General features: G+C 46.1%; 1 protein-coding gene across 2 annotated transcripts in view; it reads right to left on the bottom strand.

The window, feature by feature from the left end:
* Mgmt (O-6-methylguanine-DNA methyltransferase) overlaps positions 1-23,485 on the bottom strand; it is a 248,898-nt gene that overhangs the window by 5,558 nt on the left and 219,855 nt on the right. For both annotated transcript variants that reach the window (XM_036204159.1, XM_036204151.1), the window contains exon 4: positions 748-887. In XM_036204159.1, the coding sequence (XP_036060052.1) occupies positions 748-887 (140 nt within the window). The remainder of the gene's footprint in view (positions 1-747; positions 888-23,485) is intronic.

The following is a 23,485-nucleotide window of genomic DNA, read 5'->3' as shown; positions in this document are numbered from 1 at the left end:
GCTGCTCGGGACATTCAGGGAGCCTGGCAGGAGTGTGGGTTTCCCCTGAAGATTGTGTGGGTAGCATGCCCACAGGCATACAGGGCCTTGGTCTGGCCCTTGGGTGTTCTGGGGGAGCCAAAAACACCTACTGCAATGTGGGACTATGTCTCTAAAAGCATGACCTTCTTGTGGGCTGGGAACCTGGTGCTCAATAAACTCTGACAGATTTGCAGGAAGGACATAAATAAATGTTGATGAGTTCTGGGGGAAGGACCATTCCTTGGGGAGCTGACACCTAAGGACAGTAGACATCTATGATGCAAGGTGTCATATCTTCTAGGCTCATCATACCCCAGAGACCCAGGGAGATGGGGTTGTACTAGTTCACCAAAACCTCAGGAGGCTGGTGACACGTGGGCAGGCCTCTTGTCTTCTGATGTACAGTTGTCTTTCCAGTGTATGGAAAGAGTGTTGCCACTCAATGGGCACCCAGGATGGGGACTATCCAGCGGGGAGTGAATGAATAAACACGCTGCCTTCTTGTCTGCTTGTCCCTCCCCAGGCTTCTTCCTCTCTGGTAGGGGCTGCTATGACAAAGGGCTCATATGGGTGGGACACAAGGGTCCCTCTCTCAGGAGCTGCCCCCCACCCAGCCACATAGTTGGCCTCTGAAATAAATTTTATTCAAACGACACTTGGCTCCCATAGTGGTTCGAGACCCAGCAAGGGCGGGTATCCAGCCTGCTGCCCATCTGCGGAACTTACTGGATTGCTTCTCATCGCTCCTCCTACTGCTCTAGCCGCTTTGGGGTTGCCTGCCAGGGCTGCTAATTGCTGGTAAGAAACCATTTCTCCGAATTTCACAACCTTCAGCAGCTTCCATAACACCTGTCTGGTGAATGAATCTGGAAGAAAGAAAACAGAATGACGTGATTTGGACAAACGGCTCCGGCAGCTCAGATATAAATAGCTGCCAGTCCCCCAGCAGAAAATGCAACGACACAAATAGAGGTGTTATACTCAATTAATACACAGGCTTCCACACGGCACCCTGTCACCGTGGCGCAGGCAAGGAGAACCGAGAGTGAATCAGGCACAAAGCAGGTGGGCCTCGGAAGGCTTCCCACATCTTTAATTTCCGTCCGCCTTCCTCACGTTCCGTGTGGAGCTGTGTGTGATGCTCTTTCCGTGAACAGGCAGGCAAGCATTTGCACACAGTTCAATTAGCAAGCACAGGAACCCCTGCTGGCCCACCTACATGGAAGCCCTTTGAACTGCTGGTTCATTTCCAACTTCAGGTGAGATGCAGGAAGAAGATGTCTCCAGGGAGGGGAGGGGACCCTTCTCTAGCTGTCCACACCCAGCAGTGAGCAGGACTAATCCCAGTGCCTTTTTGAATGCCAGATGCCTCCACCAATATGCCCAGGTTGGGGGGGGGGGGTGCCCCTGGTTGCAGTGCTGCGAAAATAAAGCATCTTTCCCTATGTTCTCTGACCAGCCACATCAAGCAGCATGCATTTTGAGTGCTGCAGCAGAAACGACTAGGGTGAGGCATGGCCAGCTCCTCTCCCTTGATGCCTCTGGGTTTTGGAATCACTCCCTGCAAGGGGCCTTGAGAAGGGTGGGCGCCCAGGCACAAGGTGGTGTCTGGTGTGAATCGATTCCTATTGTCTTCCAGAGGGGACACACAGGCTAGGGAGGGAGCATGGAGGCCAAGCCACATCCTCCATCCCTGGGGCTCCAACACTTGGGAGCAGGAGTTCCTGAGGGGAACAACAGAGAGGAGGGATCCATGGGCAGGAATGACATCAGGGAGTGTCCTCCTCAGTGCTGGCCACATTTGGTGCCAAGCTGGCAGAGTGTGCTTTGGTCCTTAAAGGAAACACACCCTTACATACACATTAAATAATAAAAATCACTTCTTAACGGAAAGGAATGATAATCACTTCACTGGAAAAAAAAAAAAAAACCTGTTTAGTCTTTATTATAACATTAAGCAAATTAAACATCAGCATAATCCAGGTGATACTAGAAAAGGGTCATCAAAGAAATTAACTTTGTTGTTCATTAATTTACATGGATTAGTAGAGGGCACAGACACAGCAAATGTGCTCTAGTTTTTTTATGATATAATTTCAAACTGTACAGCATTTGTGGCAGGAGGGTGACTTTGGGGTTAATCAGACTGATTTGTCCTTTTAATTGCTTTCTATTCAAAGAAAATTCATTAGATAATGTTCTCTTCAAAATTCATGAATCAATTTAACTGAAGAAACCGCATTAACGGCTCTGGGTTCATTAACACATGCAGTTTGAGTGGCTGGGTGCTGGGAGGGTTTCCTTAGGCAAACAAGCTCTGTTTACCATCTTGTCCTCTGAAAGGGGCTTGAAATCACCTTGCTAATCATACTTATTGTTACTGTTGTCTGAGAAAAGGAAAGGAAGAAGGCAGAGGAGGAGAAGGCAGGCAGGCGGAGGGTATTCAGAGAAAGGTCTCAAGGAGCTGCCCTTGGAGGGAGCAAAGGACACATCCAAAGCAGGAGCTGCCCTGCCTTCCTCGCGGGTACAGACCTAGTGGCCTGTGCCTGTGCTGTGGCCCAGGGACAGGACTGTGGCTCATGTTTTCCGGAACAGCCTAGCACTTTAATCAACCTGCTGGGATTAAACCAAGGGAGAGCCGAACTGGAGCTGGTATGGCTGTGACAAACAGTGGCACCTACAGGCTCTGACCAAGGACTGTCAGGTCACCGAGCATCTTTCTCCCTAAGCAGAAAAGTGTCTGGAGAGGCAAGTTTATGCATTCAGATACCAGGATAGTTTGTCAAACATGTTCAGTTTTTTAAATACTTGTTTTTATTTTATATGTATGTTTACCTGCATGTATGTACATGCACCACATGAGTGGCTGGCACCTATGGAAGCCAGAAAGGGCCACTGGATCCCCTGGAACTGAAGTTGCCAACTATTGTGAGTGCTGGGAATTGAACCTGGGTCCCCTGAAAAGCAGCAAGTACTATTAACCATTGAGCCACCTTGACAGCCCCAGGGTCAGTTTGTTCAGTCTATCATAGGAAACTTTGTTTTTATCATTTTTCCCAGACTGGCCTTGAACTTGGTATGTGGCCTTGAATTCCCAATCCTTGTGTTTCTATCTTCTAAGTACAAAATTACAGGCATGCCCATCACCATATCCCATTTTACGTACTGGGGATTGAACCCAGGACTTTGTGCATCCTAGCCAGTCATTCTACCAATGCAGTTGCATCCTCAAGCCTGGTAACCAGTTCTTAACTAGTTTACAACTCACATAGGGCAACACAGCCCAGTGGTTCTCAACCTTCCTAATGCTGTGACCCTTTAATACAGTTCCTTGTGTTGTGGTGACTCCCCAACCACAAAATTATTTTCATTGCTACTTCATAACTCAAGTTTTGCTACTGTTATGAATTATGATGCAAATATCTGATATGCAATCCCCGTGAAAGGGTCATTTGACCCCAAATGAGTCATGACCCACAGATTGAGAACCGCTACACTAGGCAGTATGGCTCAAAGAAAGCAGCGTTTTATAGTCAAGCACGTCATTTTTCAAATGTACCTGAAACCCCTACTTCACTCTGTAAGGAGCAAATGCATTAATTAGTGGAAGCCGCTCTCACAGACACAGGCCTTTAGCCAGACCTGGGCACACTCAAGATTTGCTCTGCACTTATGTGCAAGGAGGGGGCTGGCACTTTTGCATTAAGGACCATCTTTCAAATGTAGGGGAATCTGCACACATGAGTTCAATGTAAATGTGGAAACCACAACTTCAGTGGATGTGCCACATAAATCCTGGTGGCTGGCCATGTCATGTCCAGAGGGACTCACTGAAATCCATCCTTCCCCCATGTGGCTCTCCACAGGGAGTGAACCAGCAACCCCAGTGCTGTGGGGAGTGGGCTCTGCATGCGACAGTGTGGTGTTCTTCAAGCCTGCCCCTCTCTCTTGTCTCTTCTGAACGTTTCCTCCGTCCAGCATGCTCCTCTGCCCCAGGACTTTGTCCTGCTGATGCAGCTGGAGTCAAGGCTCTGCTGGAGACCGCCCTGGATTTCAGATTCCTTCTCTGAAGGACATGCCTCTGGACTTGGGATCATCAAAAGTGGGAAGGATGCTGCTTCTCCAAGTGGTGCTGCTGTGTGGTAGCCACGGGAGTTTTAGACTTAAGCTAAGGGAGTGGGAAGCCTGGCCTGAAAAGGAAAGGTCATCTCCTCTCCTGGACTCAGATGGTGAAACTCCACTACTTCTGACAAGGGAGACCCCACATTGGGGATGTGGTGGCAGAGGCAGCAGTTTGTCTCTGCCCACCTCACTTCTTGAATCCCTCTATTCTACCAATCATTGAAGGTGTTGCCTTGACATCTCAGGTCTCTATGATGTGCCACTTGAGTATGGAACGGTCACAGGACTGGCCTGCAAGATGTGCCCAGACCGTACCCCAGAGCATCTTCCTCTGGGGGACCTGGCTTATGTGTCCAAGAGCATGGGTGGGTGGGGTCTTCAACCATACAGCCCCGACTCTCATAGGAGATGCCATCTTTCAGCACTGAGCCTTGAGTTCATCCTATGCTATAAGGAGGGCAGAGACACAGGTGGCATAAACAGGGTCCTGCCCAGGGACTGTTCCCTTGGCAGCAACAGGTAGCTCAGTAGGGTCTTTACTGAACTGGCCTAGGCCACAGCCATTTGTACTCACAGTGGCCCAGCTTCAGAAGCAGCCAGAGTGAGTTTTTGAGGAAGGAAGCTGAGATACGGAGACAAAAGGAAGAAATGGGCTCAGGCTCCAGATCAGATGGTGGCGGCACACTGCACCTGGTCCCTCTTACCAAAAACCTTCCTGGAACCTGGCAGAATGGAGACTGTAGCTTAGGAGGGCTGTGATGTCATCAGAAGACAGCCAATGGAGGGAAACATCAGCAAGACAATGAGCAATTATAGTTTCTCTCAGGCGAGGCTTGCCATAGTTCCTGCCCTGGGGAGAAAGCAGCCCCTTAACTGCCGGAAGAGGAGGGGAATAACCAAGTCCCAGTCCTTCCACTGTCCCCCCAAATGCTGCCCTGGTGCTGGGGTGTGGCGGTCCCAGGAACTTGTGTCCCTTTCTGGTGGCAACAGGTGGGAGGGTAGGTAAAAGCTCTTGCTTTTTCCTTCTCTTTGTCTTTCTGCTGCTCAGCCTGGATCTGAGCTCAGGCACCAGGAGTATTCCGCAGAACTTGAAGGAAGGCCAGGCTCTGTTTCTAGTGCACTGAAAAGGGATCCCTGAGAACCGGGAAGCACCGGTGAGACTGTGGAGGAAAAGTTTTTTAAAATTTGATTTTATTTACTTATCTGGCATGTGCCATGGCTCAGAGTCTCTTCATATTCAGAATGATCAGGCTATAATCCAGAGTTACTAAGTACATGCTCGTGGTTAGAAACATATCTGATGCTTAGGGAAAGATAAGCCACATGAGGTTGATGTAGAATCTGGACTCACTTGACAAAATCTGAAAAGGACATGTTATAGAGATGCTGCAGGGAGGGGAAATGTTCTTGAAACAAATGGGAGACACAGGTCTCAGCAAAGAAATAGAGGCTCACAAGAATGACCAAGAAGAAAGTGTAGCTCCCAACAGTCAATAACCTAACTTACAAATTGCTCTTCATGGGACATGTATGACAGTAGCATATGTGAGGGAAAGGTAAAGGATCTGCAGACAAGCCAAGAGCATCCCTACCTAAGCACTGAGAAATTCTACCTAGAGCAAACAAAACTCCCCAAGAAGAACTGTGAAGACTCATGGGACACAGTTAAATGATCTAATATTCTTGTTGGATTACCAGTAGCAGCAGAGAAAGTGTGGAACTGAAAAGAATTTTAAAGAACAGCTTTCAAGGAGCAGAGTAAACTGTAAGTAGGACCTACTCTGGGAAGCTCAGTTCAAGTCTATCCCACCCAGGCTGCTGGACTCTAAAACCAGAGAACCGGAGGAGAAAGAACTCATTCTGCAATGGCAACAATTTGAATGGCCAGGGGTTCTAGCAGAGACACTAGGTGGGAGCAGCATTTTCACACTGCCAACTCAGAATTCTGAGTTTAAAATGTCCCCAGGAATGAAGCTAACACAGTAAGGTTTCAGGTACAAGAGGAGAGCTGAGATAACCTACTGCCAAGAGTCCTCATCTTCAGAGAAAGGAGGAGACACCAGAGGGAACCCAGGGCCATCACAAGGCCAGCGGCATGGCCAGATATGGTGAACAAGCCTTTGATGCCAGCTACTGAGAAGGCTGAAAGATCCTGGGCTATCCAGTAGGATCATGTCTCAGAAAAGAAAGAAAGGGCTGGATAAAGCACTTTCCTAGCAATTAGGTGACCCAGAGTTCCTTGCCCCACACCATCAATTAATCAGCAATGTGCAGGGTAGGAGAGATAGGGAGCACAGAGCTAGCAGACTACTGATTCTTAAGGAGGTTTTTGTTTGTTTGTTTGTTGTTTTTCGCAATGCATTTGACAGCTGCAAGTGCCAATGGCCACAGAGTGAGCTTTCGACATACCCAGGAGTAAGACACAAGATGTATTAGGACACCGGGGGAGAGGGACCCGCATCTGTGATGAGAGGGCAGTCCATCTGATCTGGAACCACACCCTGCTTCTCTTCATTCCTCAGATATGAGGGTCACTGTGGGGAGACTTCATGTTTCTACACCCCACTCAAGGTTGATTTTTTAACTTGACTGGAAATCAGGATTTCAATTTCTGCGGTAGTCAGGAGAACCATCTACAAGAAGGAGCAGTAGTAAGAGAGCAGATAAACAAAATGGAAACCTTTAGTGTTGATAAAACAGCCCCAGATGAGGGGGACAGAAAAGGGTACAAAAAGTAGGGAACACATGGCCCAAATGCAAGCCTATCAGTAACTGCATCCAGTAGAAATGATGTAAGCACACCAATAAGAAGGCTGGCATGGCTCGGAGATAGCTCAGGGGTTAAGAACACTTGCTGTCCCTTTCAGAGGACTAGAATTTGGTTCCCAGCACCCAGGTCAGATGACTCACAACAATCTGTAACTCTAGCTCCATGGGATATGGACCCTCTTCTGGCCACTGTGGGTACCTGCACATATGTGCACATGAACATAAATAAAAATAAATCTTAAGGGAATGACAGACACTCTTGGCATGAATAAAAACAGGAATACCCACTGTCTAACAGAAACTTACTTCAAATGAGAGCCACAGGAAGGATAAAAGAAAACAAATGGCAGGACAGTTAATATGGAATTAAGAAGCCTTAGAGGCAAAAAATATTTCCAGGGGGGAAGTTTAAAAAAGCAATGTGCCCACCCCAAGTGTCTATGAGCCTAATAGTAAAGTTCCAAGATGCATGAACCCTAAAACTGGCAAAATTGAGAGGAGAACTAGAGAAACTCACAATTACCTTTGAGTACTCAAACACTCTCTCAGTCAACCATAAAGCCAGATGTCAGAAAATCAGCAAGAACAAACATCTCAGAAACAGATCCATAATCTTAGTTACTTTTCTACTGTTTTGATAAAACACCATGAACAAAAACAACTTGGGGGTGGGGAGGAAGAGTTTATTTGGCTTACACTTCCCTATCACTGTCCATGATTGAAGGAAGTCAGGATAGGAACTCAAACAGGGCAGGAGCCTGGAACTAGGAGCTGATGTAGAGGCCATGGTGGAGTACTGCTTACTGGCTTGCTCAGTTTGCTTTCTTATAGAACCTAGGACCATCAACCCAGGGGTGGTGGCTTAACCCACAATGGGCTAGGTCCTCCCATAATAATCACTAATTAAGAAAATGCCCTACAGACTTGCCTACAGCCCTCCAACTTTATGCCTTTCTTTTTTATGACCCACTAAATCCAGTTAGTGTTGCCCATATGTGCATGAGTGTGATCTTATGGAGGCATTTCCTTGATTGAGGCTCTTCCCTCTCCAATGACTACAGCTTGTATGAAGTTAACATAAAACTAGCCAGCATACCCACCAACAGAACATTAGACATTTTTGAGGCTACTGTTGGTAGCACCAGAACACATATCCTTTCCAAGTGCCCATGAAACCACTGATCCAGAGAGAGGGTTTGCTATATCCTGCCTGCATCATATAACAAGCTGTAATACATGTAGAATAAATAAAACCAGACAAATTACCTCTCTGACCTTCACACCTTTAGAAATGAATCAAAAGGTAGCAGGAAAGTTTCTAAACATCCAGACAGTAAAAAACCCACTTCTACAACAGACAAAAACAGTGAGAAAAATGTAAAAATACATTCGATAGGATGAAAATGATATAAAAACCATTGATGTTCATAGGATGCAGGTAAAGCAATACCCAGAGGTCAACTCATAGTATTCAACACTCGTGTTAGAAGAGAAAGGTCGCATGTTAACATGAATGAAAACAACCAAAACAGCCTGCAAGGGGGATAATAAAGGTAGAAGCTGGACTCAATGGGATTGGAAAAAGGAAGATTGGGAAAATCCAAGAAAATGGTTGCTTGAAATAATTGATAAAACTGAGAAATGTCTACCAAGATGGATGGAGGCCAGGGAAAGAACAAGGTAGACCTCAGGGGATGACAAGGCAGTTTTGGAAATGACTTCAGATAAAGACATTCAGCTTCAGTGAATGGTGACAATTTAGTAAAACCCACAAACTACTGAAGTTTTGTATATGTCATTCTATTCCATTGTAGGATATTATCCATTGTTCATATCACATATAAAAATCAGTAAAAATCAATCTTCAATTTAGCTTAAATGTGTAGGCTTAGCCTTAAAGGTATTATAGTTTCTTTTAAAAAGTGCACTTCCCAAGAGATTGTTGTGTCCCTATTTATACTCTTAGATTAATTGAAATTTATTCCTTTGGAGTTTTCTTACATCTTAAGATAAATGTGTTTCAGAATGATTTTTAAAAGTTTTTTTTTTTTTTTTTTAAATATTTGAGTCCTTTCTCCTAAATAGAGTAAAACAAAATCAGTACCACCAACACCCAACCCCTACTGTGCAGAACACCCACCTCTGTGGTACCCATCTTGCTTTGCCTTGTTGGCCATATATGTGCCCATTACAACAGCCACTTTCTGGTTGGTGTTGTGTGACACATGATTCCTGAAGTCTACCCTCATTCTAGGTGCTGTGGTCAGAGCTGAGAATACAAAAGCACTCGGGGAAAGTCCTGCTCAGCACACAGCACATGTTAAACAATCACATACATAACCTGAGATGGGTAGACACACAGGACACAACTGCCATGGGAGAAGAATAAACCCAAGAGTGTATCCACCCAGTTGAGGGCCCTGAGGTACCTGAAAAAGTGATGAAGAGATAACAAGACCAAACTGGGCCTGTTGGTCTGTAATCCCAGTGACTCATGAAGGCCAGGGAAGGACGATCCAAAGTTGAAGACCTACCTGAACTACAGAGGGAGTACAGGCCGCCTGGGCACCCAGGTGAGACCCTGCCTTCAAGTCAAAGTGAAAGGAGAGGCGGGTCTTATGGTAGTTGAGCGCTTACCTAACTTGGGTTCAAGCCCCAGTACTGGGCTCCTGATGACCCCCAAAACAAAACAAAGTGAAATACACACACGCTGAAGTGGAACTACAAACCAGAATAACCCTACAATCAAGGAGAGGTAGTGTTTGTAATTTTAAACCTTCTGAAGATGAAATCCGTAGGACCAAATTGAGTTCAATTTGGATTCCTACCTTATGATGAAAGAAGAAACATCAGCACAGCTCCCCAAGAAAATAGAAGAGATTTTCCTAGGTACAAAATGAGAGCATCATGGCCTCAAGAGCAGAGCCAGAAAAAGACATCAACCAGAAATAGTATCGATCCCCGAGTCTTGGAGGTGGTGGGGTTAATACAGTTATCTGGTTTCAGACTGAACACTCAAGGCTCAGGGAACAGCTCAGAAAAGGAGGAAAGAATTTATTTATTTTTTCTTTTTTCTTTCTTCCTTCCTTCCTTCCTTCCTTCCTTCCTTCCTTCCTTCCTTCCTTCCTTTCTTTCTTTCTTTCTTTCTTTCTTTCTTTCTTTATTCCCAGAGCTGAGGACAGAACCCAGGGTCTTGCACTTGCTAGGCAAGCACTCTACCACTGAACTAAATCTCCAACCCCAGAAGAAAGAATATAAGAGCTGGAGGATGGGGGAGAGTGCTGTGGGGTGCTGCTTTTGGGACATGCCATGCCACTGTACTCATGAGCTCACAGCAGCCATAGCTACCTGCACATGATCAAATCAGACCAATCTCAGAACAAATGGGGTAGATGAGCTCCAAGCTCCACCCTACATCGAGGAGCTACTGTCAATGGGTAAGGCCTGGGGAGGGAGACTCATTCTCTTAAAGATGTGGCCACTGATAGAATACCCATGCTTTGGTGGATGGCCCCACACTCATGCACATACGGGCAGCACTAACTGGGTTTAGTGGGTCATAAAAAAGAAAGGCATAAAGTTAGAGGGGAGAGTACACTTGGAGTAATACAAGGGAAATATGATCATATTTCATTTTATATGTGTAGGAGTTTCTTAAAAATAAAGAGAAAAATTTAAAGTACTGGTTATTAACCGAACTATTTCTGTTAAGAACATGGATACAAAATGCTCAATAAAGTATTGGCAAGTCAAAATCTAGCATCCTACAGACAGAATAAGACATCAGAATTAAGCAGGGTTATCCCAGGAAAGCAAGGCTGATCCCTCTTCTGAAAATGAATCCATGCATGGAGCTGTGTAAATGGACCAATGTTGGGGTGAGTATAGGTGTATAGATCAAGGAAAGAGACCTTCACATGCAGCCACTGATGAAGGGGCAAAGGCTCAGTCTTCAACAATGGACTCTGGACCTCTGAGAGATGCTCACGTGGTCCACCTGTCCCTACATCATCTGTGGCTTTGGATCTGTCCTGTCTCATTGGGCGATAGCTCCATTTCCACATCTGTCTTTACATCTATCTATCTGGGCACAGACCAGACTTTTTAACCAAAAGGAACTCAAAATAACCATGGCTACACACCTAAATCTAGAAGGCACACTTGGAGAAAGTTCAGAAGATAACTGAGGAGGAGGCACAGGTGACTACAGGCTTTGAAGAGTTTCAAGTTCACGATCCAGGCAAGAAAAAGTGGGCTAAGCTGGACTTCATTAGCATGAAGACTGTCCACATTGGAAAAGCACACTAGGCTCAAAAAAACAAAAAAACAACAAAAAATAAATCTGCAGGCTGAGAGGAAATATCACAAGACTCACATCGGACAAAGGCTTTGTACATAAAACATGCAAAGAAGACTTAAAATTGAGCCATAAGGAGAAAACAACCCCAATATAAAAAGGGCAAGTCTGAACAGACACTTTAGCAAAGCACATGTATGAATGATGAATAAGAAGACAGAAAGATATTTATAGCTTGTCTTTAGAGCTGCCTGTTAAACAATGACATACGACTTCACTCTCATGAGGCTGGCTAAAATCACCCTCCCCACTGATCGTCCTCTGCTTGATGACGGAGCGGAGTAAGAGGCATGTTCCCACATGGTGGTAGAAACACAGACATGGTACAGTTGCTTTGGAAGACAGTTGGGAACTTCTTTTCTTTTTTCATTTCATTTTTTTCTTTTAATTTGTTTTTTGAGATAGGATCTTACTACACAGGTCACTGGCCTTAAACTGATCTGTCTGCCTCAGTCTCCAGGGTGCTGAGGTTACAGGTGTGCACCCCGTACCTGGCCAGTATGGTGATCTTTAAAATAGAGTTAAACAGAACATTACCATGTGAGCCAGCGACCGTACTACTAACTATTTGTCCCATTGGTTTGAAAACTAATGTCCTCATAAAAACTTGCCTGTAAACATTTATAGTGGCTTTGTTCATATTGCTACAAACTGTAAGCAATCAGATTACCCCTAAACACACACACAAAGTGGTAATACTTATGTACAGTGCAACGCTATTCAAGGAGATAATGGGCTGCAAAAAGACACAGAGGGGGCTTCAATGTGGAACTCAGAACAGATGAGGCCCGTGTGAAAGGATCTGTCAACCTACTGTGTGTGGTCCTAACCAAATGACAACACAGAGAAGCCCAAAATACAAAGAAACAAAATGAACAGTCGAGTCAGGGCACAGGGAGTGGAGGAGAGGGTGAATGGATGGGGCACCAAGGAACATCCAGGATGGGGACATTATTATATATGGTACTGTCATGATGGAAACTGATAATACACAAATGTTAGTCAGACCCTGTAGAGACTTCAAGCAATGGCCCCAAGCAATGTGTGTAAATTAATAAGGACACAGCAGTGAGGAGATTGGGGTCCCAAGTAAGGGCTGACTGTGAAAGGGGAGTCTAGTCACGTGAAAGCATGAAGTATCCTCACTGTACTGTGCAGGAGGGCCTTGGGACAGAGTACTGAGTTCCTCAAATGTAACTCGGGAAATGAGTGGAGACTGTAAGTCCCCACAGACCAAGATTTTCAAAACAAAGGTGGCACACCTGACTCATGGAATATAACTCTCAACACTCACAGATTTCAACTCTCTACAAATTGATCTAAAGATTTCCCACCATCCTAACAAAACCCCAAGAGGCTTTATTATAGATTCAGAGAAGTAACTTCTCAAACTTATACAGAAAGGCAAAGGGTCTGAAAAGGCCCAAATATTTCACAAAGACAATAAAAGTTGGAGAAGTTGTTCTGACAGACTTCAAGACATACTGCACTCTTTCAGTAATTGCAATATTGAATTTTGATTGTTGGCTCAAGTGCATTTAGAATCACTTAGGAGACACAACCCTGCATGTATCTGTGAAAGTCCTTCCAGAGAGTTTCAGCTGAGGAGGAAAGACCCACCCTGAGTGTGAGTGGCATTATCCCATGGGTTGGGGTCTCAGAGTGAACAAAAAGGAGAATGTAGCTGGAAGTTTTCCTGTGTCCTGCCTGGCCTATGGTCAGGACCAATCTTTCCCACTCGCGTCCCCCAAGTAAAAACACAGAGGCTTATATTAATTAAAACTGCTTGGCCATTAGCTCAGGCTTACTACTGACTAGCTTTTACACTTAAACCCAGCCCATTTCTGTTAATCTATATGTTGCCATGTGTTCTGTGGCTTTACCTGGGTGTCATTACATGCTGCTCCCTGGATGGCAGGCTGGTGTCTCCTGACTCAGCCTTCCTCTTTCCTTCTCTGCTTATCCTGCCTATACCTCCTGCCTGGCTACTGGCCAATCAGAATTTTATTAAACCAGTGTACAAAAGCACTATTCCACAGCAGGAGAAAGCCCAGCTGAGCACCAGCATTAATTTCTTTCTGCTTCCTGACTGCAGATGCAATGTGACCAGCTGTCACACTTCTGCTGCTACAGCTAGAGATGCACACACTTCCATACCAGCCCCATCACAACGAACTGCATCCTCAGCCTGTGGACCTGAATAAATCCTTCCTGTCTTAACGAGCTTTTGATACAACAATCAGAAAAAGATGTTCCTGTGCTAAACCTTTCTTAGGCCTTTGGAACGAGTTTGTAGGAGGAATATGGAAAAAAAATTGGAACTTTGGGTTGGAAAAGCCTGTAAATGCTGTAGGTAGAACTTAATGGGCCATTCAGACCTGGAGCTGGGGAGACTAGAAGGCTGAAGGACAGTGGAAGCCTGGCTCATGAAGGTTCAGAGGGAGCTCAGCTGAGAACTGGGCTAGGGAGCATCTGTGTTATGCTCCAGCAAGGAATCTAAGTGCATTCTGTTCATGTCCTAAAATTTGGAGTGAGGCTGAATTAAAAAGCAATTAAGTTGTTCGGTAAATGAAATTACAAGACAGTGTAATATCTAGGCTGTAGCATGGTTACTGCTTGCTGCTCTTAGATTTATAGTGAGGGAAAGAAGAAAACTGTAGTTTGCTCAAGAAAGAGGCTCAGTGAGGGTAAAGTCGTGGATAACGTTAAAGTTAAAGAGATCACTCCATGACAAAGAAACCCCACACACTGGGATGAGATGGTAACAAAGGTTCTAGGAGGGCAAGACTGTCCCACAGAGCACCAGCTTGTAACAATGCAGTGGCATGTAAAAGAAGAGGAACTTTCTCCAGCAATGATACCACAGGGGTCCTGTCTCAAAAAATAAAACAAAACAAACAACAAACAGCAACAACAACAGCCCCCCAACCCAAGGAAGTGCGTTCTCAATGCTTAGCTTCTAAGGCCACAAGACTATGGGTATCCTGATGGTCAGAATGAAAGCATTTTGCATGATGAGATTCCACAGGTCCATGGGAGTCAGGGGTGGAATGTTTATGTTTTAAAGCGGTGTGTTTCGGTCTAGCGTTGACTTGAGACAGACTTGAAACGACTGACTTCAGTGTCACCTTGTCTAGAGTTAGACTCACCTACCAGACACTTATGGTGATATTTTATGTGTAGTGAAATGTGATTTTATTTGTATGTTAATAAATAAAGTTGCCTGAGGGTCAGAGCTAATAGCAAGTCATAGCAGAAGCTGAGCAGTGGTGGCACACACCTTTAATCCTAGCATTCCAGAGGCAGAAATCCATCTGTTCAAGGATACAGCCAAGCATGGTGACTCATGCCTTTAATCCCAGAAATCGAGCCTTTAATCCCAGGGAGTGATGGTAGAAAGCAGAAAGGTATATAAGGCGTGAAGACCAGAAACTAGAAGCATTTGGCTGGTTAAGCTTTTAGGCTTTCGAGCAGCAGTTCAGCTGAGATTCATTTGGATAAGGACTCAGAGGCTTCCAGTCTGAGGAAACAGGATCAGCTGAGGAACTGGAGAGGTGAAGAACAAGCTGTGGCTTGTTCTGCATCTCTGATCTTCCAGCATCCACCCCATTACCTGGCTCCAGGTTTCAGGACTCTTTAAGATTCATGTTACAGACACTGTGAGGGCACTTCTGGAGACCTACACCTGAGGAGGGAGGAGCTGCCTCAACGTGGGCAGCAGCATCTACCAGGCTAAGATTCTGGACCGAATGAAAAAGGAACCAGAAGAAAGTCAGCTAACGACCAACATCCACCTCTCTACTGTTTCCTCACCAGGGACACAGTGAGGACCCAACACCTCACTTTGTCCTATTCCACAGCCGCAGCTGCAATTACAGCCATGCCTTACCTGCTCTGATGGGCTTCACCTGTGAGTCTGAACCAGGACCAACTTTTCCTCCCTTAAGTGTCTTCTGTCACCGCAACTAGGAAAGTCACTAATATCAAGTGCACAAAGGAACACATACCCTGATCGACAGAGTGGGACAGAGACTTCTAAAACAGACTCACACACAGAAAAATAGGTGGTGTGTGTGTGTGTGTGTGTGTGTATGTATAAGACCTGTGCATGTGTGGGTGTGTATAACATGTTTGTGTGTGTATGAGTATAGATGTACACGAGCCAAGGCATGTGTGCAGAGGTCAGAAAACAACATTGGGTGTCAGTTGTCACCTTTTACCTTGTTTGAGACACGGTCACTTTGTTGCTCACCACTGTGTACAATAGGCTGGCTGACCTTCCAGGGATTCTGCTTCCGCCTCTTCTCTCACCACAGAATCAACGGGATGGCAGATACCTAACCACTGTATCCATCTTTGATGTGGGTTCTGGAGATTGGAAGTCAGGTCTGTTTGTGTGACAAGCACTTTAGACACCAAGCCATCTCCTGACCACATTAAAAATATTGTTTGGGATGAAGATCTCCATTTCGATGGAGAAACAATGGCATTTTCAAGAAGCGGTGGGAAATTTGGTTATTCACTGACACAGAGTTCAAGTCTCTAAATCTCACACATTGTTAAAAATTAACTTAAAATACATCACAAATCTAAGTGCAAAACATCAAACCAGGACAGTTTAGAATAAAATACAAGATGAATCTTTGTGGCTCAAAGCAGCTTTGAGTCATGGTACCAAAAACACAATCCATTAGAAAACTGGACTTTATTTATGATTTTTTTTTTTTTAAAGGAAAAAAAATGTTCTGTGGAAGTTGGTGTCAAAAAGACTAGTTACAAACTGGGAGAAAATACTTGGAAGTGATATATCTAACAAAGGAGTCGTATCCAGAATATATGAAGAACGCTCTGAACCAACAGTAAGATAACAAATCACCCAATTAAAAGTAGGAAAACATTTAACATTTTTCAGAAAGATATACGCATTGGTCAAAAAACACACAAAAGATACTCAACCCAACTAGCCATTAGGGAATTGTAAGTGTAAAACACCAAGAGACACTGTGACATGTCTACTAGAATGGTCACAATATAACACAGATAGGAGCTGGAGAGATAGCTTAGTGGGTAAGAGCACTGACTGCTTTTCCAGAGGATCTGGGTTCGACTCCCAGTACCCACATGTGACTCACAGTGGTCTGTAATTCCAGTTTCAGGGGCTCTGATGCCTTCTGCTGACCTCTGTGGGTAGTCCGTGCACATAGTACACATACATATAGGCAAACACCCATGCACATAAAAGTAAATTCATTTTTAAAAGTCCAGATACTTTTGGCTGTGAAGATGGTCCAGTGAGTAAAGTATCTGCCTTGTAAGCATGAGGACCTGAAGATAGCTAGGTATTCTGGAACTCTTAGAACCTCAAGTGTTGGGGAGGTAGAAACAGGTAGACCCCTGGGCTACATAGCCAGATGGTTGGCTTCTCAGGACAGTAAGACACCCCTGTCTCAATAAAAAATGGTGACAGCACCTGAGAAATGACAACCAAGGTTGTCCTCTGGCCTGTGCTCCCCACCCTCTTGCTTCCCTTACACATACACATATACATACATGCACACATCTGTGCACAGATACACACACAAAACCAAATAGGTGAATTGAGATACATTCACAACATGGAGTACTACTCCACTAGATAGTTAAAATGTATGTTGCAGACATGTGCAAAGCATCAAGCTAAGTCAAAGGGGGTAAGCTCAAAAGGTTAAACACTGTCGGGCTCCGAGGTTGTGAGTTTGTAAAGACACAAAACCCTACAGAAGGAAAACGAGAGTGCTAGCCAAGAGCGAGGGAGTGCCAGTGCCAGTCCCCACTGAATGGGATTCAGTGGTGGCCACAAAACCTGGCATGCATTAAAATCCACACAACTGCCTACCTCAAACGCCAACATCGCCATGTTAATGGGAAAAAAAAAACCAAAACCAACCAACCAAACAAAACTTTAAGAAAAGATGAGGGGAAACCAATTTTCCACTCACTTTTCCTCCAATAAAGGGAGCTTTATCTCAAGTTCAAGATGTGAGGGAACAGTTCTTCCCACTCTAAATGGAATCTAGGTCACATCTTCTGCACAATCTTTTCCTCTGTAAGTCCCACCTTCATGACCTCCCACAGCACTATCCTGAGCTGTCTGTCAAATGCAGCTCACTGAGGGCAAGGTGTTGGTCTCACAGGAGTCATCTCAAATGTCAGCTCTGGGAAGCAAAACAGGAATGGACTGGATGGGTGAGAGGGTGGGTGGGAGGCAGAGGACACTCAGTGGATAGCACTGTCTTCTGAAAGAACAGCTCTGGCCTGGGCCTCATCACTGGCTTATCTTTCAGCATGGCCAGGAAGAAACAGATGAGCCTCTTGCACACACTAAAGGTTATACATGAGGATGCACACAGCTAAGGGGGTGACCCATCAGGACCCGCTGCTGCTTCAGACACCTATTGCTGCCACCCACCAAGATCATTCATCAACACCACAGAGACCCACTTCTTGGCCCAATGTCGTCTCCTGTTGCCTCCTGGCAAAGTGGGGTTTAAACAAAGGTACACAGTTATGTAAAGGCTACCTAGGTCTCTCCAAACCATAGTGTCTTATCGTAAGGAATGGTCCATGGCTACTTCAGGTCATTCCATCCACATTTCCATCTGCCTCCTCATCACACATCCTTCACCTTGGCACTGGGTGAGGACAGCAACTCCATCAGATCCTCTGGTCCCTTCCCTATCATGCTGTGGGGGGGGGGCGCCGGGGGAGTCCCTCTCTGGCCTTGGCCTATGCTCTGTGTCTACCACTGCTGGGACTAGAAGCCTGCAATCCTAAGTTTTCTGGGCTGGACACACCTGGTGAATGTTACTCTCAAGTTTGAAAAAAGTAGACTCTGTCTGACGTGTGCCAGCATCTTCTCTGGGACAGGAACTCAGCTTAGAACTTCATACTTGCTTTCTATAGCTGAACACATTGGACTGATGGGAAAATACAGTGTGAAATGATAATCCCCTTTGAGGACTGTGACCAAAATCAGGGCTGAGTTGGGGGAGACCTGTGGGCCAACACCGACCCTGCCCCGATGACAGTAGTTACAACATTTCACCTAGGGGACGAGGTTCTGAGCTGGCTGGATTTGGGGCAGAGGTCATCCAGTGCAGAGAGGACACAAAACAACATGAGTTACAGTGGTACACATCTCCACATGGCTCCAGCTGTAAACCGGCAAGACTGACTTCGGCTGTGACTTCAAAGAATAGTGTTTACAGGAGGGGGAGGGGATTTTGATATTTAAGAATAGCAGTTCTCTCTGAGGTGTGGGGAACTTGAGGGGGAAGTTGTGGGGTCCAAATTGTCTTCACAGCCGTCCTCTCCCAGTGTGTAGGGTCATTTGGATGCTCAACCTGCCAGCATCACAGGTAAGAGGCAGGAGCTAGTCTGAGAAACTGGTTGTTTCCTGCCATCCAGTCAGAACACAAAGATACTTTGAGGAGATCTGCAAAGGTGGAGAACAACACAGCCTTTCTTAGATGGATATCTACTGTGGAGGGAATGTAGCGTTATTTTAAAATACATTAAATGATTGTAAGTTTCTTCCAATATGCTAAATGTACATATATTTTAAAAAGCCCCCAGCACTCCTGAATACTCTTAAACAGGGCAGTGGGCTCTAGAAGAATCCATGGTTTCAAGGGTTAAGTTGGGCCCTTAAGTGCAGGCCAAGCTATGCAGGGCTTAGCACTCATGAAGAGAAATGCTCTCTGGCCTGTTCCGTCTGGTGCTGGTGCCCCAGACACAAGCTCTGAGCTCATCTCATAGACCATTACACCATTAGCCCTTGGAAATCAACCTCTGCCTCAAGGAGGAGCCAGGAAGCACCAGGGGGTCTCACCTGTAAGTTGCATTCCCAGGAGGTGAGGCAGGACAGCCTTGAAGCTCTGCTGGGTGTATGTGTACTTACCTTCCAGCCCCCTGAACATACTTAACAAAAGAATTATGCCTAAGACTTTAAGCACAAACTTCAGGAAGCCTACAGAGAAATGATTAAGCTGTGACTGTCCGGGTGTGAATGTGAATAATTATACGTTAACCCCCTCTACCACTCAAATAATTGTCATTCAGCTCAACAGCCGAAGGACTGACTTCGGAACAGGGGTTAATGGCGTCAGAACAATAGCAGAAATACGGAGAAATACACTGTGTAAAACAGTCTAAGAGGGCAGAGGACAAGGGGGAGATGGTATTAGAGAGGGCTGACTTGGGGTCGGTACCATATTACTGAGGTTAATCATAAAAAAGAAGATCAAACCAAATCTAAGGTTTCTTGCTGAAATGCCATTTGATGTCCTGACCCCACACAAACCTCTCTGGAGGTTCTTCGTGGGAGCACATGGCTTCTTTCCCTTCCTCAGAACCCCACAGGCTCTGCAGATGGACAATGCTTTCTTTGAACTCTGAACTGGCCACTCCAGAGGAGGAACTAACATGCCTTGAGCAGTCACTGGTCCACACACAGAAGCAATGTCCTTGTCACACCCTCACCAGAGCATCATTCCACAGAACATCTGATTCAGAACACATTACCAACATTTCCCACCTCCAAGATTCTCAGTGTACCCATAGACAATGACAGCAAGAAATGGCCACCATCAAATCAACCTTTGCTTTGGGGGGTTTCAGTGTGTTCCAAAGATGAGCACTGGGTAGCTAGTCAGACCCATGCTATTTGCCAGTAAATACCTAAAGGTTCCTGAACACACCAGTGATGCTGAGTGAGGCTGAGGCAGGAGGACCTTGAATTTGATGTCAATCTAGGCTAGACTAATAGCTTGTTTCAAAAACCAATAAGAAAAACACTAAAATAAAAATCATGATCCCCACCCCTACAAAACAAATCTGTATGCAGCTCCTCCCCTTCAGTCTCATGCATTCATCTGCAACCTCCAGAAGCTTCTCTGACCTTGACTCCTGCTTCCCTGGGGAGGAGAAATTGCACCTCAAGCCTCAGAAGAAGGTTCTCCCACACTGGGACAGTGTCTGACCTGCCCTCCTGGCCCCAAACCCAGACACCTCCCAGTCCATGTCACCCAACTTAATTTCCAGGACACTGACAACCCCAGAGAGGGAGGATGAGTGTCTGGAATGGCCCTGAGGTATGCTGAATAATTTTTCATTGATAATCATGCCGCCGTCGCCATGAGCTAACTTTTGAAGACCAACCCAATGGAAAGGAGCAGGGCCCTTAATTTCTTAATGAATTATTCTTCACCGTAGGATGGGGATTACGCCACGGAGCAGGCATCTCATTACTGACAGAGCTGTCAGAAGGACAGGCGAAAGGAAAACTGGCAGCTCTAATTTCTCTGCAGAGAAATGAGGGGCTCTTTGGGGATTAATCTCAGTACCAACATTGAGCCTCTGCCTCGGGGCAGCTGAGGAATTCAAAAGAAGTTGTGACTGAATTCTGAGCGATGGAAGTGAGCTCAAATGGGGCAGCAGACTTTGGTTTCTCACCTATTCAAATGAGGCAGAGGCTGTGCAGGTGAGGTGGGGGGAGCACACAGAGCAGGTAGCAAGCAGGGTGGCAAGGAGGGGGCTACACCTGTTCTGAAGAAAGCCCCCCACACAGAGGAGCCTGGCGTGCGTGCACACACCCCCCCTCACACGGTGACTGGGTTTGGGTCCCTTCACCTCCTTGCAGGGATGGGGTGTAAAGGCCATGTGTGTGTAGGAGGTGACACTCTGGTTCCTTAGCTTTTCCACTAGGCATCATATCCCTTCCCCAAGGTAGCCTTTATCAGGGAGGAGGAAGATTCAGAGGCTGGACTTCTTGCTGTGCCTGAGGACGGCATCTTCCATTCTGTGGGGTCCTGTGGTTGTTGGGAGTAACTCATTGCTACTGCTAGAGAAATGGCCCCTCCCCCGAAGAGGCAAGGGGGCTTTATGAATGTATTTCTCAAATCATGTATCAATAAACATTCACAAAGCAGCCCCTGGATATCGACATCTGGTATGTTTCTGCTCTTACAGAGCCGAGGAAGTGTCGGGCTTGGAGTTCCCATAGCTCAATGTGCCAAGACCAGGGAAGTAAGAGTACAGGGGTGTTGGGCGGGGTAAGACCAGGGATAGTGCTTTTGAGCAGGTGGTCTTGGAGTAGGGTTCTGTTGGAAGTGCTACTGGGAGAGTTAAGGAACCAGGGAGTCAGGTGAGGGGTGTAGGTGAGATCTGAGGGAGTGGAGGTTCTGGCATTTACTCTGGCTATCACCTAAACAGAGGCAATAAGAGACTAAGGTGGGAGGGGCTGACATTCTTATGCTCAGGTGAGGGAGCAGGTTGGATTCACCCATGGTGACCACTGGCACTAGGGAAGTGTGCTATGGGAGCCCAGAACTGCGGGGTCCATTGTTTTGTCCCATCTCCCCCGGCAGAACCACAACAAGATCAGCTACTGGCCCCACTCATCTTAAGGCCTTCCCAGGACCACCTCTGGATGCTCCACTTGAGCTAGCTTCCGCAGCAGGCTCCCTTTCAGCCTCTTCCATCCCATTCTTATGGGTCTCCCCATCTTCTCCATGGCACTCACCTCATAGTCTATCTCTGTCTTTTCTATCAGGTGACTGCGGGGACTCCAAACTATTACAGCATGGATCTACAGTGTGTCCCCAAATGCCCCTGTTTTGAAGTCTTAGTGCCCAGTCTATGGCACTACAGGCAGGTGATTGTAGCTTTAACATGTGGGGTCTTTAGCAGATAGAAGTTCAGTCATTGGAGAATTTCCCTGGAGATGATAATGAGGCACAACCACTTCTCTCTCCTCTCTCTGCTATCTGGACCCTCCCTCCATGTTCTCTGTTATTATAGGCCAACTGACCATGGAATAATAACTCTGCCTTTGAGCTAAATGCATCTTTCCTCCTCCATCATCTCCAGTATGTGTTCTAGTCAGGAAGCTGACTACACAGCAGCTCCGTGCCAGGCCTGGCCCAATCCCCTCCCTCCAATGTCAAAAGTTCAAGGTAGCCCACTAACCAAGCCCGAGCCTGGGAGCAGGTGAGTGAGGCAAATACACTTCTGTCCACACACTGGTTCTGTGCAGAGAAGTGGGTTTCAACATAAGACATGGGGGTGGGAGAATGACCCCCAAAACATAGTAAGCCAAGTGAATTCCTGGGAATGTCCAAGAAGTCCTATGTCCTTGGTCTTTGCAATGTAGGTTGGGGTGGTTACAGTATCTCCTTACCATTATGGGAAAAGCAAAGCTAGATGGATGAGTCAAATATAGGTGTGCGGGGCAGGCCAACTTGGACATCTGTACCAAGTAACATAAGGCCAGCTCCATGAACCCACAGGCAATAGAGAGAAGCAGGCAGACAGCCAAATGTGATCCTTTCAAAAGGTCCAAGGTTGTGCTGGAGCAAGAAGCATAGTATACACACACACACACACACACACACACACACACACACACACACACACACACACAACACAGGTAGGAGAGATAAATCGGGAAACACTGGGCAAATGGCCCTTTGAAAGCCAGGAATATGTGAACTCAACAATCAGATTAAGGGATCTCCATGTTCCACAAGGACAGGCGAGGAAAATACACAGCCACCAGTAAATGGCCTTACTCGCTTAACTCAACAGCTACTGCCACTGAACCAGCACCAGTACAGGGTGGGCACCTGAGGATGTGGACTCTCTGGGTCCTCCGACAGAAGCAGTCCCTGGAGGGAATGCCGGGGAGCAGTATTAGGTGAGATAGTGACATGGTCATATACCCCTTGCCCAGCCCCCCAGAAAACAGAACAGGCTACAGAGAGCAAAGGCCTGGCCTGGTTTCCTCTTCCTTACCTGAGATTAGCCCAGACTCCTGAGTAGATGTAGAAGGCCCACTGCTAATATTGACTGCCCCAGGTACAGATCCAATATATGCTCAGCATCTCCACTGTGCACCCCAGGCACTTCACACAGTTCCCCAGAACCCTAACCTTGACCTCACCAACTCCTTAAATTTCAGCCCACACACTGGCAGCACAGATGTCCTGTTGCAGAGCAGGAGGCCACACCACACTCAGACTCCTCTTGCCTTTTCTGCAAGTCCCCTGGGTACCACTTGTTTCTTGGCTAGTGTCCTGACACCTCTGGTACCTTCTGCTCCTTTTTCACAGTCCACAGTGCCCATAGCATATACCTGGTAATCAGTATATATCTGATAATCCTATGCCACTGACTCAT

This window comes from Onychomys torridus, chromosome 1 (genome assembly GCF_903995425.1).
Source record: "Onychomys torridus chromosome 1, mOncTor1.1, whole genome shotgun sequence".
Classification (NCBI taxonomy): Eukaryota; Metazoa; Chordata; class Mammalia; order Rodentia; family Cricetidae; genus Onychomys; species Onychomys torridus.
The sequence above is the reverse complement of the archived record's forward strand: the minus strand, read 5'-3'. Positions and strand labels throughout refer to the sequence as shown.